This window comes from Amblyomma mixtum, chromosome 2 (genome assembly GCF_055824585.1).
Source record: "Amblyomma mixtum isolate Tamu chromosome 2, ASM5582458v1, whole genome shotgun sequence".
Classification (NCBI taxonomy): Eukaryota; Metazoa; Arthropoda; class Arachnida; order Ixodida; family Ixodidae; genus Amblyomma; species Amblyomma mixtum.
This window is the reverse complement of record NC_143013.1, coordinates 235,941,560-235,961,076: the sequence shown is the minus strand read 5'-3', so window position 1 is coordinate 235,961,076 and position 19,517 is coordinate 235,941,560. Positions and strand designations below refer to the sequence as shown.

Here is a 19,517-nt window from a genome sequence, read left to right as displayed (position 1 = left end):
TAGCACGGCGCGCCATCTGCGTGTCGCGCAGGCGCAATCTCTCTCGCGGTCGGAGACGAGCGGCGTTAGCGCGCGGCGCCGGCAGCTGTGACGTCACTCGGTGGCTCCTCTCGGCCGGAGCCGAGCGGCGCGGCTGTGACGTCAGTTGGCTTCTCGCGCATGCGCACAAGTGGCGCCGAAGGCCCACAGCGAAACGGTGACACTATGGGTAATGTAGCTCTCGCCACAGTAAACCGTGGCTTAATCACCTAACCGCGGTGCGATGAGTATTGATCGACGCCCACTGTCTGGAGGGCATCGTTGAGGGGTACCTGCCACTCCGCTCTTGAGATGTATGGAATTATGCCCCACGCTAGGCTCCATAAGAAACCCCCGCAGACAAGCTCTTGCTGTCGATCTAGATGAAGGACATGCAAGTATTTGCAAAGCTACATTATTGTTAGAAGTAAGGCAAGCGAGTATATCTTTGATATGAAACTAGTTTTAATTACGTGCCGTCTAATTTTTTCTACATACTGTAATGCTCCTTCTGTCAGAAAGAATACATCGGGGAAGCAAGGTAACCAATTCGCCTGAGACTCAATGGCCATCGTGCCTACGCAGGAAAGCATCTTCGGAAGCCAGTTTCGGAAAATTTTAATCAACGTGCTGACAAATTCGATGAACTTAAACAATTATTTACTATTCAGGATTCAAATCTGCAAGGGACAAAAAAATGAAAAGAAGCATTCCTAAACAACCAATTTAAACCCTTATAACAAGATCGGATCGACGCCTTCAAACACGACTGCCTGGCAGTGCTTGAAGATATTCAAGACGTAGCCCGCTGGTTTATTCTCGAGGCACAACTGAAACCAGAACCACTCGCATGATGCTTGATGTGGTTACCTCGACTCCACACGCGGGTTTTCCCTGGCAGGCGTCTAGGGGGTTTCCCCAGGCAGCCGTATTCAGAATGGCGCCCTGTTGGGCTGACTGACGCGCTTTCGAAGTGAAGGGTGTGAGGACAACGCAAGAAAGAAGGTGCAGCAATCGTTCTTTTGAGTGATCAGATCACGTTTTAAACATGTCCGAAATAACGTGACTCATCGCCTCAAAGCGAGAATCCAGCTACACCTAGCCATCAAAAGCAGCTCCCGTAATTAAGCAGAACATGACACCGGTTAAGAACATACGGAAAACCGAGGCTACTGAACACAGGCTTGAAAGCTCCTTAACGCCTAGAAATATTGAACAGAAAGGGAAGCATCGTAGATAAAGCAATTTTATGCACTCCTGGCCAAAGTACACTAAAAGCATAAGTGAAAAAAATAAAAACCAATAACTCAGCAGCTACGAAAATAAATAATCAGTATAAATGGTTGCTAGCAAAAACAACAAACTTGCAAACATATTTCTCTTGTCAAGAAAAACACGTCACCGCAATGTTTTACGAAAAAACACTATTTCTTCTTTACGGAATCCTGTGCAAGGATGACTGCCATAGATATTCCACCTTTCTTTCTAAGGTGAAAAGCTTCGATTATTTCTCGAGCAACCAGGTTGCCACGGCTGAAAAGTATCCCGGTGCTAATGAGCTCTGCATCGCGTGTTCTCGTATGTCACTGATGCAAAAACCTGTCTGGCCAAAACTGGTTTGTTTATTTGTTTTGTACTTCTGTTTAAGCATAAGCACAGCTTTTGCTACGATGCTTTTGCGCATGTATTTTACCAGTGTATTTTTTCCTCACCTACGGAAGTTACCTTTTATTGCAATGCCTGATTGGGTTCCTGGACTCGCGGCAACGAATAACGTGTTATTTCTGAAAGGTATAGGAATATGCCCTGCTCTTTCGAATTAACCGCTGGCAGCGTAGGCCCATGTTGCCTTCAATCTTTTGTAATCTTCGCGGCCGTCCGTCGCGGTAGCCGTAAATTAGGGAGGCGCCATCCGGACGGTACCGGCTCCGCACACGAGATGCAATTTGTTGGTTGCCCGCTGCTTGGCTCCCTTAAGCGGTGGCGCGCGGCCGAAGGTCAGGGCATCCTTGGTTCTTCTTTAAAATTATGTCCTTAGAATTGAAAGCGGATGCACATCAAAAGAGAGTGGACAAAGAGGCAATCAGGTGGGCAACATATCAACGGGACCAGATTTACTTACGCTCTAGAAACGAAACGAGCCTCAGTGGCTCCTTTATTTCAGATTTTCCATAATGCTTGTAAAATATGATACTCCTTTTCAAATGTCGCACTCTTGTAAAGAGAGAGTGAGAAGGAAAGCAATCCACTTCCTTCAGAAGTAGCCTGTGAGCAGTGTAGTGCCCGATTTCGTAATTGTAGAGGAAAAAAAGGATTACCTAAGGCTTAAAATTTTGTTCTTAAACTCACGAAATCGGCGTGCGTCCAAATGTCTGCGACGCACCGCTAACCATTATGATTACATCCACAGCCCCTGAAGATCACATGGCACATCACTCCTATTCTCAGCCGGGTGGTATCTAATGATGCGGGTGGGGGCAAGGAGAAACAATTTCTCAAGCCATTTGGGAATTTTTACAGAAAAAAAAACGTGGTGGAAAACAGGCTGTATTGGTCATTCCTCCTGCACAGAAAGCAGCGGGCCTTATGGAGGATATATAAACCTTTCCGTTGTAATCATCGTTCGCGCGAAAAAAAAGGCACTTCGTAATAGAACAAGAAAAGATTTTCGCTCAACAAAATACTAGTAGTTCTTTAAAAATTTTTGGAACGCCTTCGCGTCAACCTGCCCAGTACATGCTTCAGGGCAGTGGGGATGAGAAAGAGTGATTCATTCTTATCTTTGTAAAACTTTTTTTTCACTCACTTCGCTATTGTGCGCCCACGAGGAAGTGCCTCGATAAAGAGCTGAGATTGTGCAGCCTATTTCCAGTAACCCTGAATTGTTCCATGAATTCAGTGTAAAGTGATGAATTCAGGTGAAATTTCACTCGGTCTATACTGAAAAACACGAAAACAGGGGAAGGTAGCTGCCGCACGAAACAACGACATAAACTGCGACCACCAAAAAGATTGGCTAAGCAGGGCTTGCATTACGTTCTGCAGTGTGCTGACCAAAAAAAGATTGCAAACGGTGGCTTGTCTAACCGTTTACAGATTCAATCGATAAAATCCTTCCGATTCCTCGCTAAACTAAGGAGCCTTCCTCCAGTAGAGGCCACTCCCAAAGCAAAATTCACAGGGCACACGTAAATACTTTCATACGAAGTGGTGCAGCAACCACTCGGATCATTAGGCCGTTCACTAGGTACAAAACCCTAAATAATTTACCTTTCTTCCATGCACCGCCCCTTTCCATCATTCAAAAAGCTCCAAAGATGTTAATGGTGACGCGTGAGCTTCTGCTTTTACAGAGGTGCGCATTTGGAGAAGTGATGAGAAACAGCCGGCCAGCAACCCACAAACTGGTGATATGCTAGAGCTTGTACAACGTTTTTCACCCTAGAATACCTACAGGATTTTTACACCACTAAACTACCCATCAATTTGTTAAGCATTACGTCACTGTATATGCACAACTATGACACTGCGCTTTTAGCGGAGTGCGATTAGCTGCTACGTACTGAACTCAGTGCATTTAAGCATTCAGCTCTCCAACAAAATCAGTTTGAAGTATAGCGCTTCTCTGTCTTGTTCGCTCCTCCTGTTCCTGCGTTTCTTTAGGCTACAATCAAAAATACACAGTTTCTTTCATCAGAAGGTCTCTACTTCGAAACGAATAAACAAAGATGTTCGAATTGATCCTTAACATCTTAGAATCGCTTTGCTCGATGACACAGCTGCCAATGTTTGGCGGGAAAAATCGCCAAGGCAAAGGCAGCAGAAGGAGCAGAAGTGTCTTCCCTGAGATAGATCACTGTGTTCCTAGCGGTCAGAAAGATATCTCTTTATCCGTTACTGCAGTACCAGCGATGAAAGAATATTGTAAGAAGCAGGTCATAGAATGCCGTAGCTCCCGCACTTTTTGTCCTTACTCGAAACGTACATACACTTCTGCTCTATTCCGAAGCGATTGTAGAACACGTGTTCGTATTATAAGGCAATTTAGACAGCGGGAACTGCGTCCATAGTAAAGGAGACAGCTGCTATACAGCTGCTGCGTCCATAGTAAAGGGGACAGTCCTTGCCACCCGAGATTTCTTGCTTCAAATAAAACTATGGCTGCAAGTTAGCAATGGGACCTTCCCATGTGCACTTCTCTCTACGAAGACGCACCGGGGAAAGCGAGACAGAGAAGAAAGGCGTTTGGTTGGCGATAAAAGTTCCCATTTTTGCCCAATATGCCAACAGCGTGCTCGCAAAGTAGGCCGTAGTCGGGAAATGTCGGCCCTTCAACTTTCGCCTCTTCGTCCTGATAGCAGCGAAGTTCCAAAATCGCTAAAATCAACTAGTAGCAGAGTGGAGAAACACAGGCCGAAATAAGAAAAATAAATGAGACAATAGGAGCCGTGTTTTAGGTTTGTTCCTCGGGTCACCTTCGGGCTCTTATCTAAACTTAAGTGATGAGGCAGTATTTAAAGAGTCACTGCTTCCTAGCTGGTCGACTAAGTTAACCATGTGCTCAGCTGAATCACTAAATTTGCTGCATATCGGGGCGCGTGCCACTTTGGCGGAGGCAGCCAACCGGAACTTCTACGCCCTGCTGTTGTCAAAAGCGGTTCAAAAATCACCGCCACGTGAAGAAAAGTGAAGAGAAAGTGCAGTTTTCTAGCTGAGAGGTAGATCACACAGTGGGACGAAGAACTGTGCGGAAGGTTTTAAACTTTGTATTGGGGCCGATAGCTGACTATGGTCATTACGTGCTTACTCGAAGGGTTAAGAAAATTAACAGTGGGCAAAAAAATAACCGCTTCCAGAAAGTTCTTTCAGTGCGCAGTTGACATAATAAAACCGCTCAATACACTTCCTCCGCCCTCCCCTACACTACGGTTCGCTCCGCCCGATTCTGACGACTGAGCAATAAGGCTGCTATATTCTTTGGAAAATCTTGAGTTGTTTACCTGCGTTATTTAGAGTAGAACCGGTCCGGAAACTACATTTTCACTTCACTGCCATTTCCAAGCTACGTACATGGAACATTAATTTTCGTCCGTCTTAGGTGCTCATTTGAAAGGCGGAAATAGTAAACGAATATGAATTCAATTACTCAAATTGGCGATCGATGGACGACAATGCGACAAGTACCGGTTCCCTGACATCCTGCCTATCACAGTACCGACGTTTGGCCTGATTACTGGAGCTATGCAGGCAAGCTGCGCACTAGGAACCCACTAGCCTCTCAGTTCTCGGCCGCAGACGGAGGTCCAGTAACTTCCTCACCTTTGCGAGCATCGTGTCCTTGTCGTCCCAGAGAATGAGATTGTCGTCCGTGGCAACGACGAGTTGAGCATTGGTGAAGTTGCCAATACGGAGCTTGCGGCCTTCGCAACCCTGCAAGAGAAGGTGCCCAGCATGTGCAGGCGGAGGGTTAAATTTCGCAGCTTAGGGGGTGGTGGCGACATCACGCTATTGAATATAAGCTGATGGTAATTGCGCAGCTCCTGCAAAGCACTGCCCCGCCGCCGGAGTGCAGACACTAATAAAGCCGCCAACAGTTAAAAATAGGCCACGGTTTCAAGCTATGAGATTATCTATACGAAGCTAAACCAACGAAAGCTCATGCAGGTAGACTGAACCCATTTTCTTGCTTTCGATTTTTACGCCAGCTCTCCACATTATCAAGGAATAATGAATAATGAATATCCTTCATTAAATTTATATGGCAGGAGATTGGTTGAGTGTTTGCGTGTTAGTTCAGGTTCGTCTTAGCGCCTTCAATACAATTGAGGAAACTTCTCTTTTATGGTATGTACGCGCCATATTGTTGTCTATTTGTATTAACATATTTTTAATGCAATTTTGTATTGTTTCCAGCTATTCGTGTGTTCGGATAGAGCTGCGGTGCCTTCGGTTTCTCTTTATTGGAAGCCGGGCATACTGACCTCGTGTGGGACATATTAATATTCCTCTAGAGCTTCTGTCCACATTGCTTGAAATAAAGGACTAAGCTGCATTTTATATGGCCGTGGCTTTTCTCGAATACTAACTGCGCCTGAGCTAGGTTGTAACTATGCATAAGAGACCGACCACGTACTACCGTGTGACTATGGTGGCGACATCACGCTTATTGAATATAAGCTGATGTTAATTGCGCAGCTCCTGCAAACCAGTGCCCCACCGCCGGAGCACAGACACTAATAAAGCCACCAACCATTAATAATAGCTTCTGTCCACATTGCTTGAAATAAAGGACTAAGCTGCATTTTATATGGCCGTGGCTTTCCTCGAGTACTAACTGCGCCTGAGCTAGGTTGTAGCTATGCATAAGAGACCGACCACGTACTACCGTGTGCCTGAGCGTTATTTCTTTTAAATACAGCTAGCGAGCCCAGAAGTTATCAACAATAAACTGTGTCTCCACTTTTCTTCGTTGCCATGAAAAGCCCTCGCTAAGTAAAGTAGCGTACATTGCATTTAAGCCTAAATGTTGGGCGTAGCTGCAAAATGTGCTTCCATTTCTGCTGCCTGCAGATTTCTCTCCTGGAGTTCAGGAGCGCTAACTTAATCATATTTTTAGGGAACATGGGTAACCATCAGAACATTCTAACGAGACCGCTATATACCAGCGAATATATGTAGAGAGTTTCAGTACGCGAGGCCACGGGGTCCATGTTCCCGTAGTGCAAGCTATAATAGCACCATTGAAGCGGAGGCCCTCTCCAGACGACGTCATCTTTGCGTATAACTACATAGTTATACACAAAGATGCAGCTCGGACGCGGTCCAAGCTGCATTCCGCCTGCGCCTGTTATAGATTGTTTAGTCGCATGCAGCTGCTAGCGAGCAATGCCTGGCACAGCTAAGGAAAGCCAATCACACTTGCACCTAGCGGCTTTTGCTTCGAACTGCATTTAAATATGCGTTTTGACTTCAATCACAGTTCGCGTGCGCACAATTCTGCAATTACATTGAGTGCACTGAACGCTTCGAGATACAGAATCGAATATCGTGGACAAATTTATCTGGTTTCTTGTCGCGGTAAAGAGTCGTTGTTTTTGAAGGTATATTGGGGCGACAAGTGAATCTCCGCGGGTCGTAAGAGAAAGCTGAACTAAAATGCGCCTGAGAACAAGAATTTGGCGCTCTATACATCGCTCGCCCGCGTACCCCATCAAGGGATAAGAGGGCAGCCTTGGAGCAGGTCTTGTAGAGAACGTCGGCCTTGAGGGAGCCGCTGTATTTGGGTTTCAGGTAGTACAGCAGTGCTCCCATTTCCAACGACAGGCCCACCACGGCACTTGGGTTGTTGTACGAGCGCTCGGTCGACGAGTTCACCAGCTGCAGGTGCCGCTCCTGCACGACCCGCCCGAAATTTGCGGCACGCAATCAAAACACGCTCACATTACGTGAACATTCCTTATGCCACCATCAGCCCTAAAACAGTTCAGTGCTAGAGCAAAGCAACTAAACCCCAATATGCCCTTTGCACAATCGGGCCACCCATTCCTACTATGTTTCTTGATCCGATCTCTCCACTTGACACTGCCTCGCCGAGCTACGTTATCATCCTTTGGTACCTGTCCACTCTGTACACTCTTAGAGGGCTGTATCGCTTGATTACCGTGTTTTAAATGACAGAGACGCTATATTCACTAAAAACAAATTTCTTATAAGATAGAAATGGTTAGAAAATAAAAGAGAGGTGTTACGACGAAGGGCCGTTTTCATTAGCAAACTGCGCCGACGTCAAGGAACTTTTCTGAAGCACCGACCCTACAGGCTATGAACTATGGCTGCGTTCAGTCCCAAACGACGATCACGTGTGTGAATCATGAGAACGTAAATCTAGTTCTCGAGACGAAAAATGCGTTTTTGCTGCCACGCAGTAAGCATAGCCAGGCAAAGCCATCCAGTCTATTTTTACTAAGCACAAAATTGGAAGGCCTCCTTAGTCACGTTTTAGAACACCACCTGTTATTGATCCATTGTATGTCAATTAAATTTTTTATAGCTAATTGCACAGCAGCTCAGAAAATTTTATATTCTTGCGCAGAACCTCTATTGCTTCCAAGACTGCGGAGATTTCTACCCTTGAAACACGCCACCAAACGGTGGAGATTTGTAGATGAACGAAAACGGCGAACACCAATTCCCGTTGAATAGTGAAGGAAAAGTAATTGTTTATTTAAGGTCAATCTAGAATAGAAACAATTTTGTATTTTTCCGCTATGTTTTTTCCCGCGGCTGCATATTCCGAATTACTGTCCACAGAAGCCGTCTGGTGTAGCGTGCACGCAGTTAACTGCTTAAAGAGCAGTTCCGTAAACAACCTTTACTCAATAGGGGCGTTCATCGAGTCGCTTGTAAGTAGGGCACTTAATTTTTGATTGCCTATTTTCCAAAATTGAGGCCGTAAACCTAGTACGCTGTTTCGTTTGCGCCAAAAGCGGATAGAAACCATTTTGTATTAGAGAGTTTCGGGTTTGGGTGAATATTTCAACACATGGAGAATTGTCCATGACCATAATTGGTTTTCTTATCAAAATTCAATTCTTTTCATTTCACAAATAAGGCAAAAAGAAAAGGAAGGAACGACCTGATGCGTTGTTTGTTTTTAGTATTTTTCGTGATTTTGTTACCATGTACGTTTGTGGCCATTATGCACCCATTCTAGACATGCCTGAACATTCAATCTAACTGCGGAATTCCTTTTGAGATAGAGATATGTTCACTGCATGAAAAAACAGCTTACGTTCAAAGCAATACAGTACGAACTTTGGCACATAGATGCCAAACTCGAGTTCTCTTCAAACGGCTACCAGGACCTCATCCAGTAATTAAAACGTACCGCAGTAAGAAGAAAAAAAAAGTGGTTATAGGGCAACTTTGTTGTATGCAGGTGCTCAGACTTCGCATTGTTTCTGTCAAATTTCGCAAACTGGGTGGCATTTTGATTCCGCGCATTTCAGTTTTGAACATTGCGGTGCTGTGGCCGTAATCAAGTCAATTGCGCACCTGATTTAAAAGTTTTAAATTTTGCTTTTAAATATCACTGTTCGCCTGCCTATTTGCAATCTTACTGTATTCCTCACGTATTCGAAAATGATCAAAAACGAGCTAAATTTCGGTTTCAATTTTTTTTATGCATTTCTGCAACGAAGGGACCATTAGTAACAAAGTCCTACTAGTCAAAACTTCTGTGTCAGATTTTCAGCGCTTGGGCGAACCCTCGGGAGTGGAGACACCCCAGCGGGACGGTTTGACATTGCTGCAGGGGACGTTAGCGTGCTCGCATGTACCAAATCATAGCAGCCTGACTCCTTGATTTCTGTAAAAACATAATACGAAGCTGAAAGCCAATAAAGTGACTTTTTTTATTACAATTGCAAGCGGAAACAAACCGCAAAACAGCGTTTTCATTTCCGTTTTCCTATTTGCGAAAAAAAAAACTCCGGCACTGCGACTTTCATAGGCACCGTGTAACATTTTCTGATTAAACACAAGCGTCACGCCAAATCTAGTCTAACAGGCAGCTGTGTGAGATCCTTTCGTGTCAGTGCGAAGCTAACTGTGTTTACCAGAACGAAGGCTATTTAAGTTCACAAGCCAAGGGAGCAGCTTTCGTCTCAAGGTTTTTGTTAATCTGCAACAAGTGCACGGTGACGAACATGTCTAGTTGAATACAAGTTACTAAACCTGCGACAACATTCATGACTGCCAAACAGCATTCATCTGCGGGAGGAAGGAAATGGAGCGGTGTGAAAGTTTACCTTGTTACTCATTAAGAAAGGTAATCACATGAAGAAATTACTAGCACAAGAAATTCCAATGCCTGTGGCTTGTTTAAAGGGATGTCCCCCCCCCCCCCCCCCCCATTTATCGCAATTAGCTTGACAATAGCCGAGGAATGTAACACCATGCGGGAAAGTGCACTTGCTGTCAACTTTTGACGTTTCGTTCTGGATAACATCACTTCCGGAAACCCATTCAGCTGTAAAGAGGGTGCCGTATACAGAAAAGTAAAGATCAGGCATCGTGCGCAAAGAAGGTGAAATTCGTATGGTGCATTAAGAATTGTCGGATAGAGTTGATAGGGGACCACAGAGCGAAAATATTGTTACGAAGAAGAAGAGGGCAGTGGCGCGGGACGGAGCGCTCGTGCTAGGCCCACAGCCATTAAACCATATTATCATCTGTCATCATGTCGTGCTTTTCCTAGGCTTGCCACCTCGTTACATTTGGTGTGAGGTGCGGGTTCCTCCTCGTCATCCTGGTCCCTGGAGCATCGCCACCTTCTGCTCGCCTTCGTCGTTGGCCGAGGGGACCTGGACTCCGCCGCCAGCTCAACCCGAGCCCGACCTGACCAGAACCGACCAGCCGCTTTCCCCAGCCCCGTCCCCAGCCCCGACCACAAGACACGACGACCGGACCAGACGCAGCATGACCCGACGACGACCCGAATCAAGACGGCACCCCCGCCCAAGCTGTCCGGCGAGTCCTTAACCCCTGACCTTCGGCTGTGGGCGACCGACCGCTGGACCTGAAGCTCCAGGGACAACCATTCATTGGATCATCTCGTTCATCTTGGTGGCAAGCCTTTCATCTTCTTCTATCCTTTGTGTTCATGGTCATCGCCACCTCATCTTCGAGAATTTAACCAATCGATCGGGACGATCGCTCGGAGGACCCGGGTCGTGTTACGAAGAAGAAGAGGGCAGTGGCGCGGGACGGAGCGCTCGTGCTAGGCCCACAGCCATTAAACCATATTATCATCTGTCATCATGTCGTGCTTTTCCTAGGCTTGCCACCTCGTAACAATATTATTCAAATGGCCCTATCTTCCTATATGTTTTAAAGAGTAACAAAAAATACAGGAATGGGGGGGCGTGCCTGGAAAATAAATAGTCGCATTTTCTGGTCAAATGGCGTCCCCGTTCCTTACCAGGGACGGGTAGTTCGCGTCGCCCGTCACGATGACCGTGGGGGGAACGGCCTTGCAGCGACTGAACTCCTCGTGCCACTTGCCCATGGACGAGATGGCGATAACGGTACTGGCTCCGAACCTGCAGGCCAGAACGCAGGCCGTCGTCAGCCTCCACTAGAGCCCCCGTCAAGGCGAAATTTAATGTCGCTTTCGCCATCTTTATTGTCCAACCACACGAATAAAATAACTGCGGCTGCCATTCTCGCGATCCTTACTCCTCTGTAGCGGCGTTGAAATCGGGAGTACGGCGTTTCTATGGCACGAACTGAACTACCAGCATACCAGATGGACTGCAGCGCGGTGATTTGTTCACGAAAGCTCCCTGCAACCACGCAATCCTCGAACATGCTGACAAACTATTCAGTTTGATGAAAATTATAAGCTTGAGAACAAATGGAGACCATTGCTTATAGCCGCATGAAATGGCATGTCTCCAGTGCACATGTGCGGATCCTGGCCGGAGGATGTGAACATGTAAAGAAAAACAGGCAGAAGGGCAAAGGACGGATAAACAATACCACACGCTCAAAAGACACACCGAAATAGGCACCGCGCTCACTTCGGAGCTCGTAGTGTTTCTTTTCTCTTTCTTTTTGTTTCTAATTCTCCTGTGCAGAAACATCGGCAAGAGACGGTTTTCCTTTTTTAGGCTTTGAGCGTTCGGATCAGTGCTCGCGCACTAACAGCTGTCCTTCTGGCTTCTCTCTGTGTCTTGTTAATGCTTCCATGATCATTTTACTTTGCTTCGTTATTACTACCCGCATAACCACATACAGGCCCGCATGATCATGATGCGCAGAGACTGCCATCCTTTATCACACCGCATGAAGATGACAGCACAACGCAACAGTCCCAGTCATACACAGTGCCACGCCGGAGCAATGGGAGGAAGCGGTGTCCAGCTGGAATCCCGGAAGTCCGATTTCACTGGTGAATGGGCCAAAGCTGCAGCCGAGGAAAGCCTGGACTTGGGACTCCATCCATTAAGACTCTCAAGACTCTAGGAACAGCGACTAAACATTTGGCTCTCCCTAGAAGGAATAACAACGCAAAGAAAACTGCGTTGAAGTACGTCATTAGTATTTATTTCCCAGTTCTTGTCCTTTCGCGCAGCAGTTTCGAAGATTGCGTTCATGTGTGTGGTTAGTGCTTCTTTCGTAGTCCTTACCCTTCTATAAGAGCCATGAAGTAGGAGCCATGAAGTTTTGATAAAAGCCATGAACTTAGTAATGTACCGCGAGCATAGACCGCTGATAAAGAGCATCCTATACCAAAGTCCCGCGGCAATGGCAACGGGCCGGCTGATCGTTGCATTTTACGGTTCCAGTTCTTGTTTTACAGTTATGGGTAGAGCCATCTTTCCCTGATTCTTTTCATTGAACGTTTCTCAAAATTTAGTGTTAACGGGCCAGGATACATTAAGATGGCTTTATGCATACCTGTATCCGTCATATTTGCGCACAAATTGCCATGAAAGTTAGAGCTACGTAGAAAGCGCTGACATAGTCGTTAGGAGGGATAGGCCAATTAGTAGGCTTGCAATCGCCGGTTTTGGTTTCGAAAAATTCGGAGTACTTTTTGCGGTCTTTAATTTCATAACCTAGTTTACGATCTTTTTTTTCGGCGATCGTTATTTTCTGCAGACGAATCACTGATTTTTTTTTTACGGTGATATGATGTTGGATCACAGTGTGGCAAAAAGTCTTATGTTTATCTCAGCCTTTTTTGCAGGCTCAAGCCTTCGATTTACTCATCGCGTAAATGGTCGTATCAGAGGCGTGCTTGTTAAAGGATAAGTTGTCGCCATTAGTTAAAGTAACGGAAGTTAAACGATCAATCTTGAGACAAAGCTTTAAGTAGACTTCTTAAAGGCGGCGGCATGTCGGGTTAGCATTGAAATGTTGCACTGGGTTGGGACACAGGGGCATCGCACAGCCTGCGTGTGGACTGCAGCAGTGGAACTCCTTTTTAACAGACCCGATATCTAGAACATTAGACATTTTATGACATATACACATGGTTTCACGTCAGCGTCCTTACGTACAGTGCAGGAACCTACTTGACGAAGTAGCTGGCTTAGGGGGTAATGGCAGTGACCAGCGCTCTGCGCAGGTGCGTGCAAGAACGTGCCTCAAAACGCACGAATGCGCTGCTTACTGCCAACGTACCACGCTCACCAAGTTCCTGGCTGGCATACATGATTTACAGGGTCTGTTCTGAAAGTAGTAGGACTCATTTTATTTTATAAAATTTATTCAAGAGAATAGTACAAACGACTAGACTTTTCAAACTAGCGCCCTTCCGCACCTACACGCTGCGGCAAATGAGTTTTCCAGTTTTCGTACGCCTCCAGGAACGCGTGGACCGGAATGCTGTTTAGCTCCCTCGTCACGACCTTTTGAACCACCTCTACCGATCCGTGATGCTTCCCCTTGGGCGTCGATTTTATTCTCGGGAATAGAAAAAAGTCTGGCGGGGCCAAGTCGGGGCTGTAGGGGTGCTGAGGCAGCGTTGCCGCCATGTGCTTGGCAAAAAGTTGGGGTCCTCATTCACATGATGAAGAAGATCCTGGCAGATCGCTTTCTGGTTGGCCTTTTGCTCCTCTGACAACACTCCCCGGCACCAACTTCGCGAACACTTTCCTCATGGCTAAGTTTTCTGTCACGATCACAAAAACTTGGGTTTAAGGAATGCTCATGTCATCAGCAATCATTCTTATACTCATCCTGCGATCACAGTTCAGTAAATGTTTCACTCGCTACACATTTTCTTTGGTCTTGCTGGTCGAAGGGCGTCCGGAGCGGACGACGTCTTCCACTCTTTCCTGACCTTCTCGGAACCGCTTGTTCCACACAAAAAACACCTGATCTACTCATGGCAGCGTCACCGTAGGCCTCCTTAATCATGTCGTGAGCCTCTGCCCATTTTACGAAGAATTACACAAAATTTTATCGCGTATCGCTGATCCAGTAAACGCTCATTGATTCTGCGTGACGAGACGTTTCGACAAGGGTTCACAGTACAAGTGACCTGCTCTCTTCAACGGCCGAGAGCCGACTGCTGATTTTTCCCAGCATTCCCAATATCCCCCTTCAACGATCCTGCACGCGCAGACCGCCTCTCCTCCGCCCGTTCGCCCAGGAAAAAACCAGTCCTACTACTTTCAGAACAGACCCTGTATTTCCTTATTTGATTCGGTAATAACAGCAAACAAGCTGTGGCCTCCATGCCATAGATACTGACCTTTTTCGGTTGAGACCGAAATTCAGAGATTGGATTCGGCGCACATTTTTCGTTTTTTTTTCTTTGCGCGGAGGGGGGGGAGGGGGGTTGAATTGAAAAGCCGAGCCCCTAGCTATAAGGTGAACATGAGGCAGTGCGCGAAACACTGCCAACAAGCGCAAATTCTCTGTCATAAATTTCTCCAAGACGTAAGAAAAACAATTATGAAGTTCCTTTTATCAAAAAAGAATAAAAATATGTCGAAGAAACGCACTGAGAAGTGCTCTCTCGGCGATCATCAGCTAGACCTTTTAAGTCTTTTTCGCAAAAAATTGCATTTCATGTAAACCTTGCTCAAATTACGTGAAACAACCCTAAATACTAGAAGAGTACATGGGACGGGTTCAGTTTTCCTTATATATATGTTTCTTCCGCCGCAAAATGGCTCCTTATAGGTGCGTTTCACTCGTAACCTGTGCCACACTCTGGAGCCTCACCAAGTGCCCACACTAAACATGCTTGTTCTTGTGCAGCGCGCACGAAACCTATGTGCAGTGGACTCACGTGGCACCAGCGGCTCGCTTGATGTAACCCTTGTACTTGTTCCAGTCTGTAGTAGAGTTGTAACCAATCACACCAATGGCTACTATGGTTTTTCCTCCTGGAACCGGTGGGAGCTCCTGGAAACGAAAATTCTTGCTGTAAGGTCGACTTGAAGAAACAGAGACCACAGCCCGAAAACCGCCGGCCCAGAGAGATGATATGTAAACGAGGAATTTCGAATAGTGATGGAAACAATGTGCACGGTCAATGGAGAAAGGCAGGAATGACGACCTTTTGAATGGCTACAGCAATCTCCAGTCTATCGCCGCCACGAGCACTAACTCGCTAATAAGTAATCTGCTGCTGCTACGAGCAAGTTCTGTATCAGAATTGGTCACCAAGGCCGCCATCTGGAACATGAATAACAGGAAGCGGCAAATGATCCTCTCATTCTTAAAGCATTTAACTCGCAGCATCCCTATTTGAAATCGCTGTTCAGACAGAAGAATCCGACTAGGAGCGATGTGCTTTATGTCATCATCGAAAACCGAGAGCTAAAAAATGCGTACTACTCTGTTTCTCTCGAGAAAATGCTGCCTAATTGTGCGTACTCAACTGCGTTCCTTACAGTAAGCACCGTTGTCATATCGACGCATAATGATTTGATAATCCCGCCCGACCTTAGAATTCCTGCATTCGCTTAGTTATTAAAGGTGCAATTTGTACGTCGCGTTGTTAGTGCCGACATTTTATTACAGCGTCCCTTTTTTAAATTTAGAACGCTACAAAACAGGTGCTCATAAGAAGTAAAAAAATTCTACCTCCTTTACAACAGCACATCAGACATTATTGCTTTCATGCGCTCCAACTAGTTAAGAGAAATTCTGTCTGCTTCATTCTTTAAAATCTTAGCCACACTGTAAGCATCATGTCAATGAAACATAGCTTAGATCCCAATGGCCTATCATAAGCACAAATTAATCGACTTTCTGCTTGTCCTACAAAACGTACTACCATTCTTTCAGAGCTATAAAGTCGCTCTCAGCTACCGCTATGCGCATGTTGATCATGACAACAAAGGATGCAAGCTCTTGGGCTCTTGGTAGCACCACCTCGCTCATAATAACCGTCGTATACCCTCTTGTAAAGTGGCCTACCGGACACTGCCTGGTTTCATCTCCGTGTCTCCCTATTCTTCCCTTTCTCTTCAGGAACGAGAACCTTATCGCTGCACAATCCAAGATTCCAAGCAGCTTGGATTGGTTATAATTAGGGGCACAAATAATTATGCACTTTTAAGGCAGTCTTAGCTCCGTTACGAGAGAACCGAAGCTAGGAAACTACCTCTATTCATCAATCGTTTCTCGCTCAAAATATAGAAACAGCACATACAGTCACTTTGTCACATATTTTACCTTCACAAAAATGGTTCGCTCGCTTTTTTGCAGCAAAACACGGCCATCCGCAACTTCGTGGCACCCCCAACTACTCTCGCTTCCACATGTTCGTGATTTTCAAACTCCCGTCATCATGGTTACATTTGCTGGAAAGCACGAAGAACCCATCACTGGCCGAAATTTTGGTCCAAGAAGTTTCTACCTCAGTTTTCTGCAATCGCGAGCCGTGCGCGTGGGAGGAATATAATCCTGTGTTTATTGAAAGTTGACCGCCGAAAAGACATGGCATTAATGCCACCCACACCGCAAGCGAAGCTCTTGGCACGCACCGTCTTAAAAACCTTGCTAATGCTCCTTAATATTTTGTCCAGGTTATTGATGTACTCGATGACATTGAGGAAGCCGTAGTGCCGTATTCGGTTATCCGCCAGCGTCTTAAAATGACTCCGCGACAGGTGTATCTTGTCTTCTTGAAGGTACCTGTAATAAAACAGCAGGAGTTGTTCTCAGCACCGCACAACAGGCTAAGTTACAGAGAATAATTCGAGCGTTCTATGACATGCCTACTTTTTGCTGCCACTCCCACTTGCCCCCAATGCGAATGAGGAAGAATTACCAGCTTCAGCCTAATTAGGTCCCCTGCAGGACAAAGCCTTCCCCATACGTCTCCAATTAATCCTTTCCTATGTCATCTCTGATAACCTTATCCCCATAATCTAACTGAACGCTTAAGCCAACCTGACTGACGCACACAACTACCCTTGCGATTTCTTCGGCTTAGTGCATTTCTTCACGTTTTTGACAGTGATAACATTAAGCCGTGTTTGTTTCCTGCCCATGTTGCTCTCCTCTAATTACTTAATACTGGACCTATAATTTTCTTTACCATACCCCACTGCGCCGTCCTCACTTAAGGTTCAACCCATTGCGGTAGCGTCCACCCCCCCCCCCCCCCCCCCCCTTTTCTGCCCCATAAGTTCGGAGGGGTAAGATACGGCTTTTGTAAACTTTATTTTTGCCAAATAGTGAGAACTGCTCTTCGTTGCTGCTAAATGCACTCTCTTCTATTCTCAGTTATATAAGTTTTGAGGCCAAGATAACTCCCTGGCCTAAATACTTATGATACCTAACCACTTACAATTTTCGGTGGTTAGGTTTTATTTATTTCAAATCACCATAGACCCAGATTTTTGCTCGTGCAGGAGGGGCTCCACAAAATATGAACACTAACAGTGGCACAAGAAACTGAAGCTCACGAAGCTACAAACAATGAAAAGAGATACAACAGCCAATTACTCGAAAAATGATATTCAGAAACGCGACCAAAACTAGAGGGATGCAAAACATCCCCCGGAAGAAAGTTTCAGTCGCAAACAGTCCGCGAGAAAAACAGAGCATAGATGTTTCAATGGTGTCGAAAACTGGTTCAAGCAAATGGCTTTCTCACTAGTATGTTTGTCTCGAGGATAACTATTTAAAAACTTTGATATGAGGTAGGTTTACTTTTCTTAAGAGTCTGTGCATAAACAATAAAGGGGATATTTTTAAGTGTACTTCAGGTAGCGGGATGTGGTTGGTTTTCATTAGTGTCGTAGGTGAGTCTAACTTCCTACACAGGATGTTTCAAGTTGTTCAACAGAGATGTGCCTTCGAAACGTCATGAGAGATACGACAGTGCGGTTTGTGCAGGTGGATTCTGCTAGCTCTGTTTAGCTACTTTTCTACTAGCTCTGTTGCTCTATTAATAAAGGACAAATACGTGAATTTAACTCATTTTTTATTTCATGGACTGGATTAAATTACGAAAACTGACAGCCTGCAACACTGCAGGTGAACACATGTTTAAGTATCCTTAAGCGGCAATGTATTTCGAAATATCCAACGTCAAATATATGCGTTCAAAAGCTGCTTGTGTTGTTCATCCCGCACTTCACATATATAAAACGGAAATCACCTTAACTTCTTGTAAGTAAAAAAAATACAGAAGCGGTGTACGCATTTGCTGCATTATAAACGCGATAAACACTATGTTATAAATGTTCATGGGGAGCAAGCCAACTCAACGAGCTTTCAAATGCTTATTTCTGGCTTTCGGTACATTAAACTACATTCGCGATTAAGAAAATTCCGAAACTGGGTTCAGCTTTGATGTTCACGACCATTAATTTTGCGATATTATTCTGCCTCCTAAAGTCAAAGCTAAAAAAGTTATTGGTTAAACTTAGTCGAATGGCGGTTTAACTCTTGAGCTTTGTGAGGAATAGCGATATAGCGACTTGTTCGCTTCAGGGACTGTTTAAGATTACTTTGGCTTTGTTAATTTGAATTTTATACCTACGTTATTGCTTTGCCTGTTTTCCTGTCAAGGTCTTCGATCACTCTTTGCAATTCAGCCCCTGAGTTGCTTAGCCAGGCGATATAATCAGCGAATCTAAGCCTAGTAAAGTATTCTTCATTAAAATAGTACGATACGTGCTCTAAACGCGGATTGAATTGTGCTGCAGAGATCTTGTCTCCTTGCATGACAGCATTGTAGATTTCTCTTTGTGCAGCCGTTCTATTTATTCTCTTGTACCTTTAAATTCGACTCCTCTACCCTCGGATTACCCAATACATGCATCGCTGCTGAGATTTCGAGGAACGTCTTCTCGTAATACCGAGTGTTTCAAATAAGACTATCTGCAATTTTAAAAAATGATTTTTTTGAGTTTTAACAATTTTTTTTCGGCAGTCTACGTCGCGCTAAAATGTATGCACTTCGGACATGCTTCCAGGCAAAGAAACGCCTCCACAGCGTGTAACTCGTTGAAAAAGCCAAAAATTGTTCAGGCACATCGACGAGGAAAGCTGGGTTTTTAAAATTCTGAACACTAATACGGATACTACATACGCACAGCACACGCCTCTAATTAAATACGGAGAATAACGGTAATAGTTAAAAGTGTTTAGTTAAAAGAAGCCTGCTAGTTAGTACGTGTTACCTCTATTCCGATGCGCTACAGTGCAGACAATGCTGTGCAGAAAATTGCTCTTCTAGCTCAGAAAGACCGTCCTTGATTATTGCATAACATATTAAGTCAAACACTCTGTATATATATATATATATATATATATATATATATATATATATATATATATATAGTTGCAGCAGGTCTTGTCGTTCAATGGGCCAGGAATACTTGTAGAAGAAGGGGTCACAACATTGCAATTATCTTCATTTAATACCGACAGTTTCGCATGGAGGACCGTCCTTCCTAAGGGTATACACATGGAAGCACGGTCCTCCGTTCGAAACTCTCGTTATTAAATGAAGA

General features: G+C 45.1%; 1 protein-coding gene across 1 annotated transcript in view; it reads right to left on the bottom strand.

Moving 5' to 3' along the window:
- The window catches only part of LOC149363003 (uncharacterized), a 31,765-nt gene that overhangs the window by 2,825 nt on the left and 9,423 nt on the right, over positions 1-19,517 (bottom strand). Inside the window, exons 3-7 of the mRNA XM_089568411.1 lie at positions 16,533-16,683; positions 14,828-14,943; positions 11,000-11,120; positions 7,225-7,410; positions 5,338-5,448 (exon numbers count right to left, since the gene is read on the bottom strand). Coding sequence (XP_089424537.1) covers positions 5,338-5,448; positions 7,225-7,410; positions 11,000-11,120; positions 14,828-14,943; positions 16,533-16,683 — 685 coding nt within the window. The remainder of the gene's footprint in view (positions 1-5,337; positions 5,449-7,224; positions 7,411-10,999; positions 11,121-14,827; positions 14,944-16,532; positions 16,684-19,517) is intronic.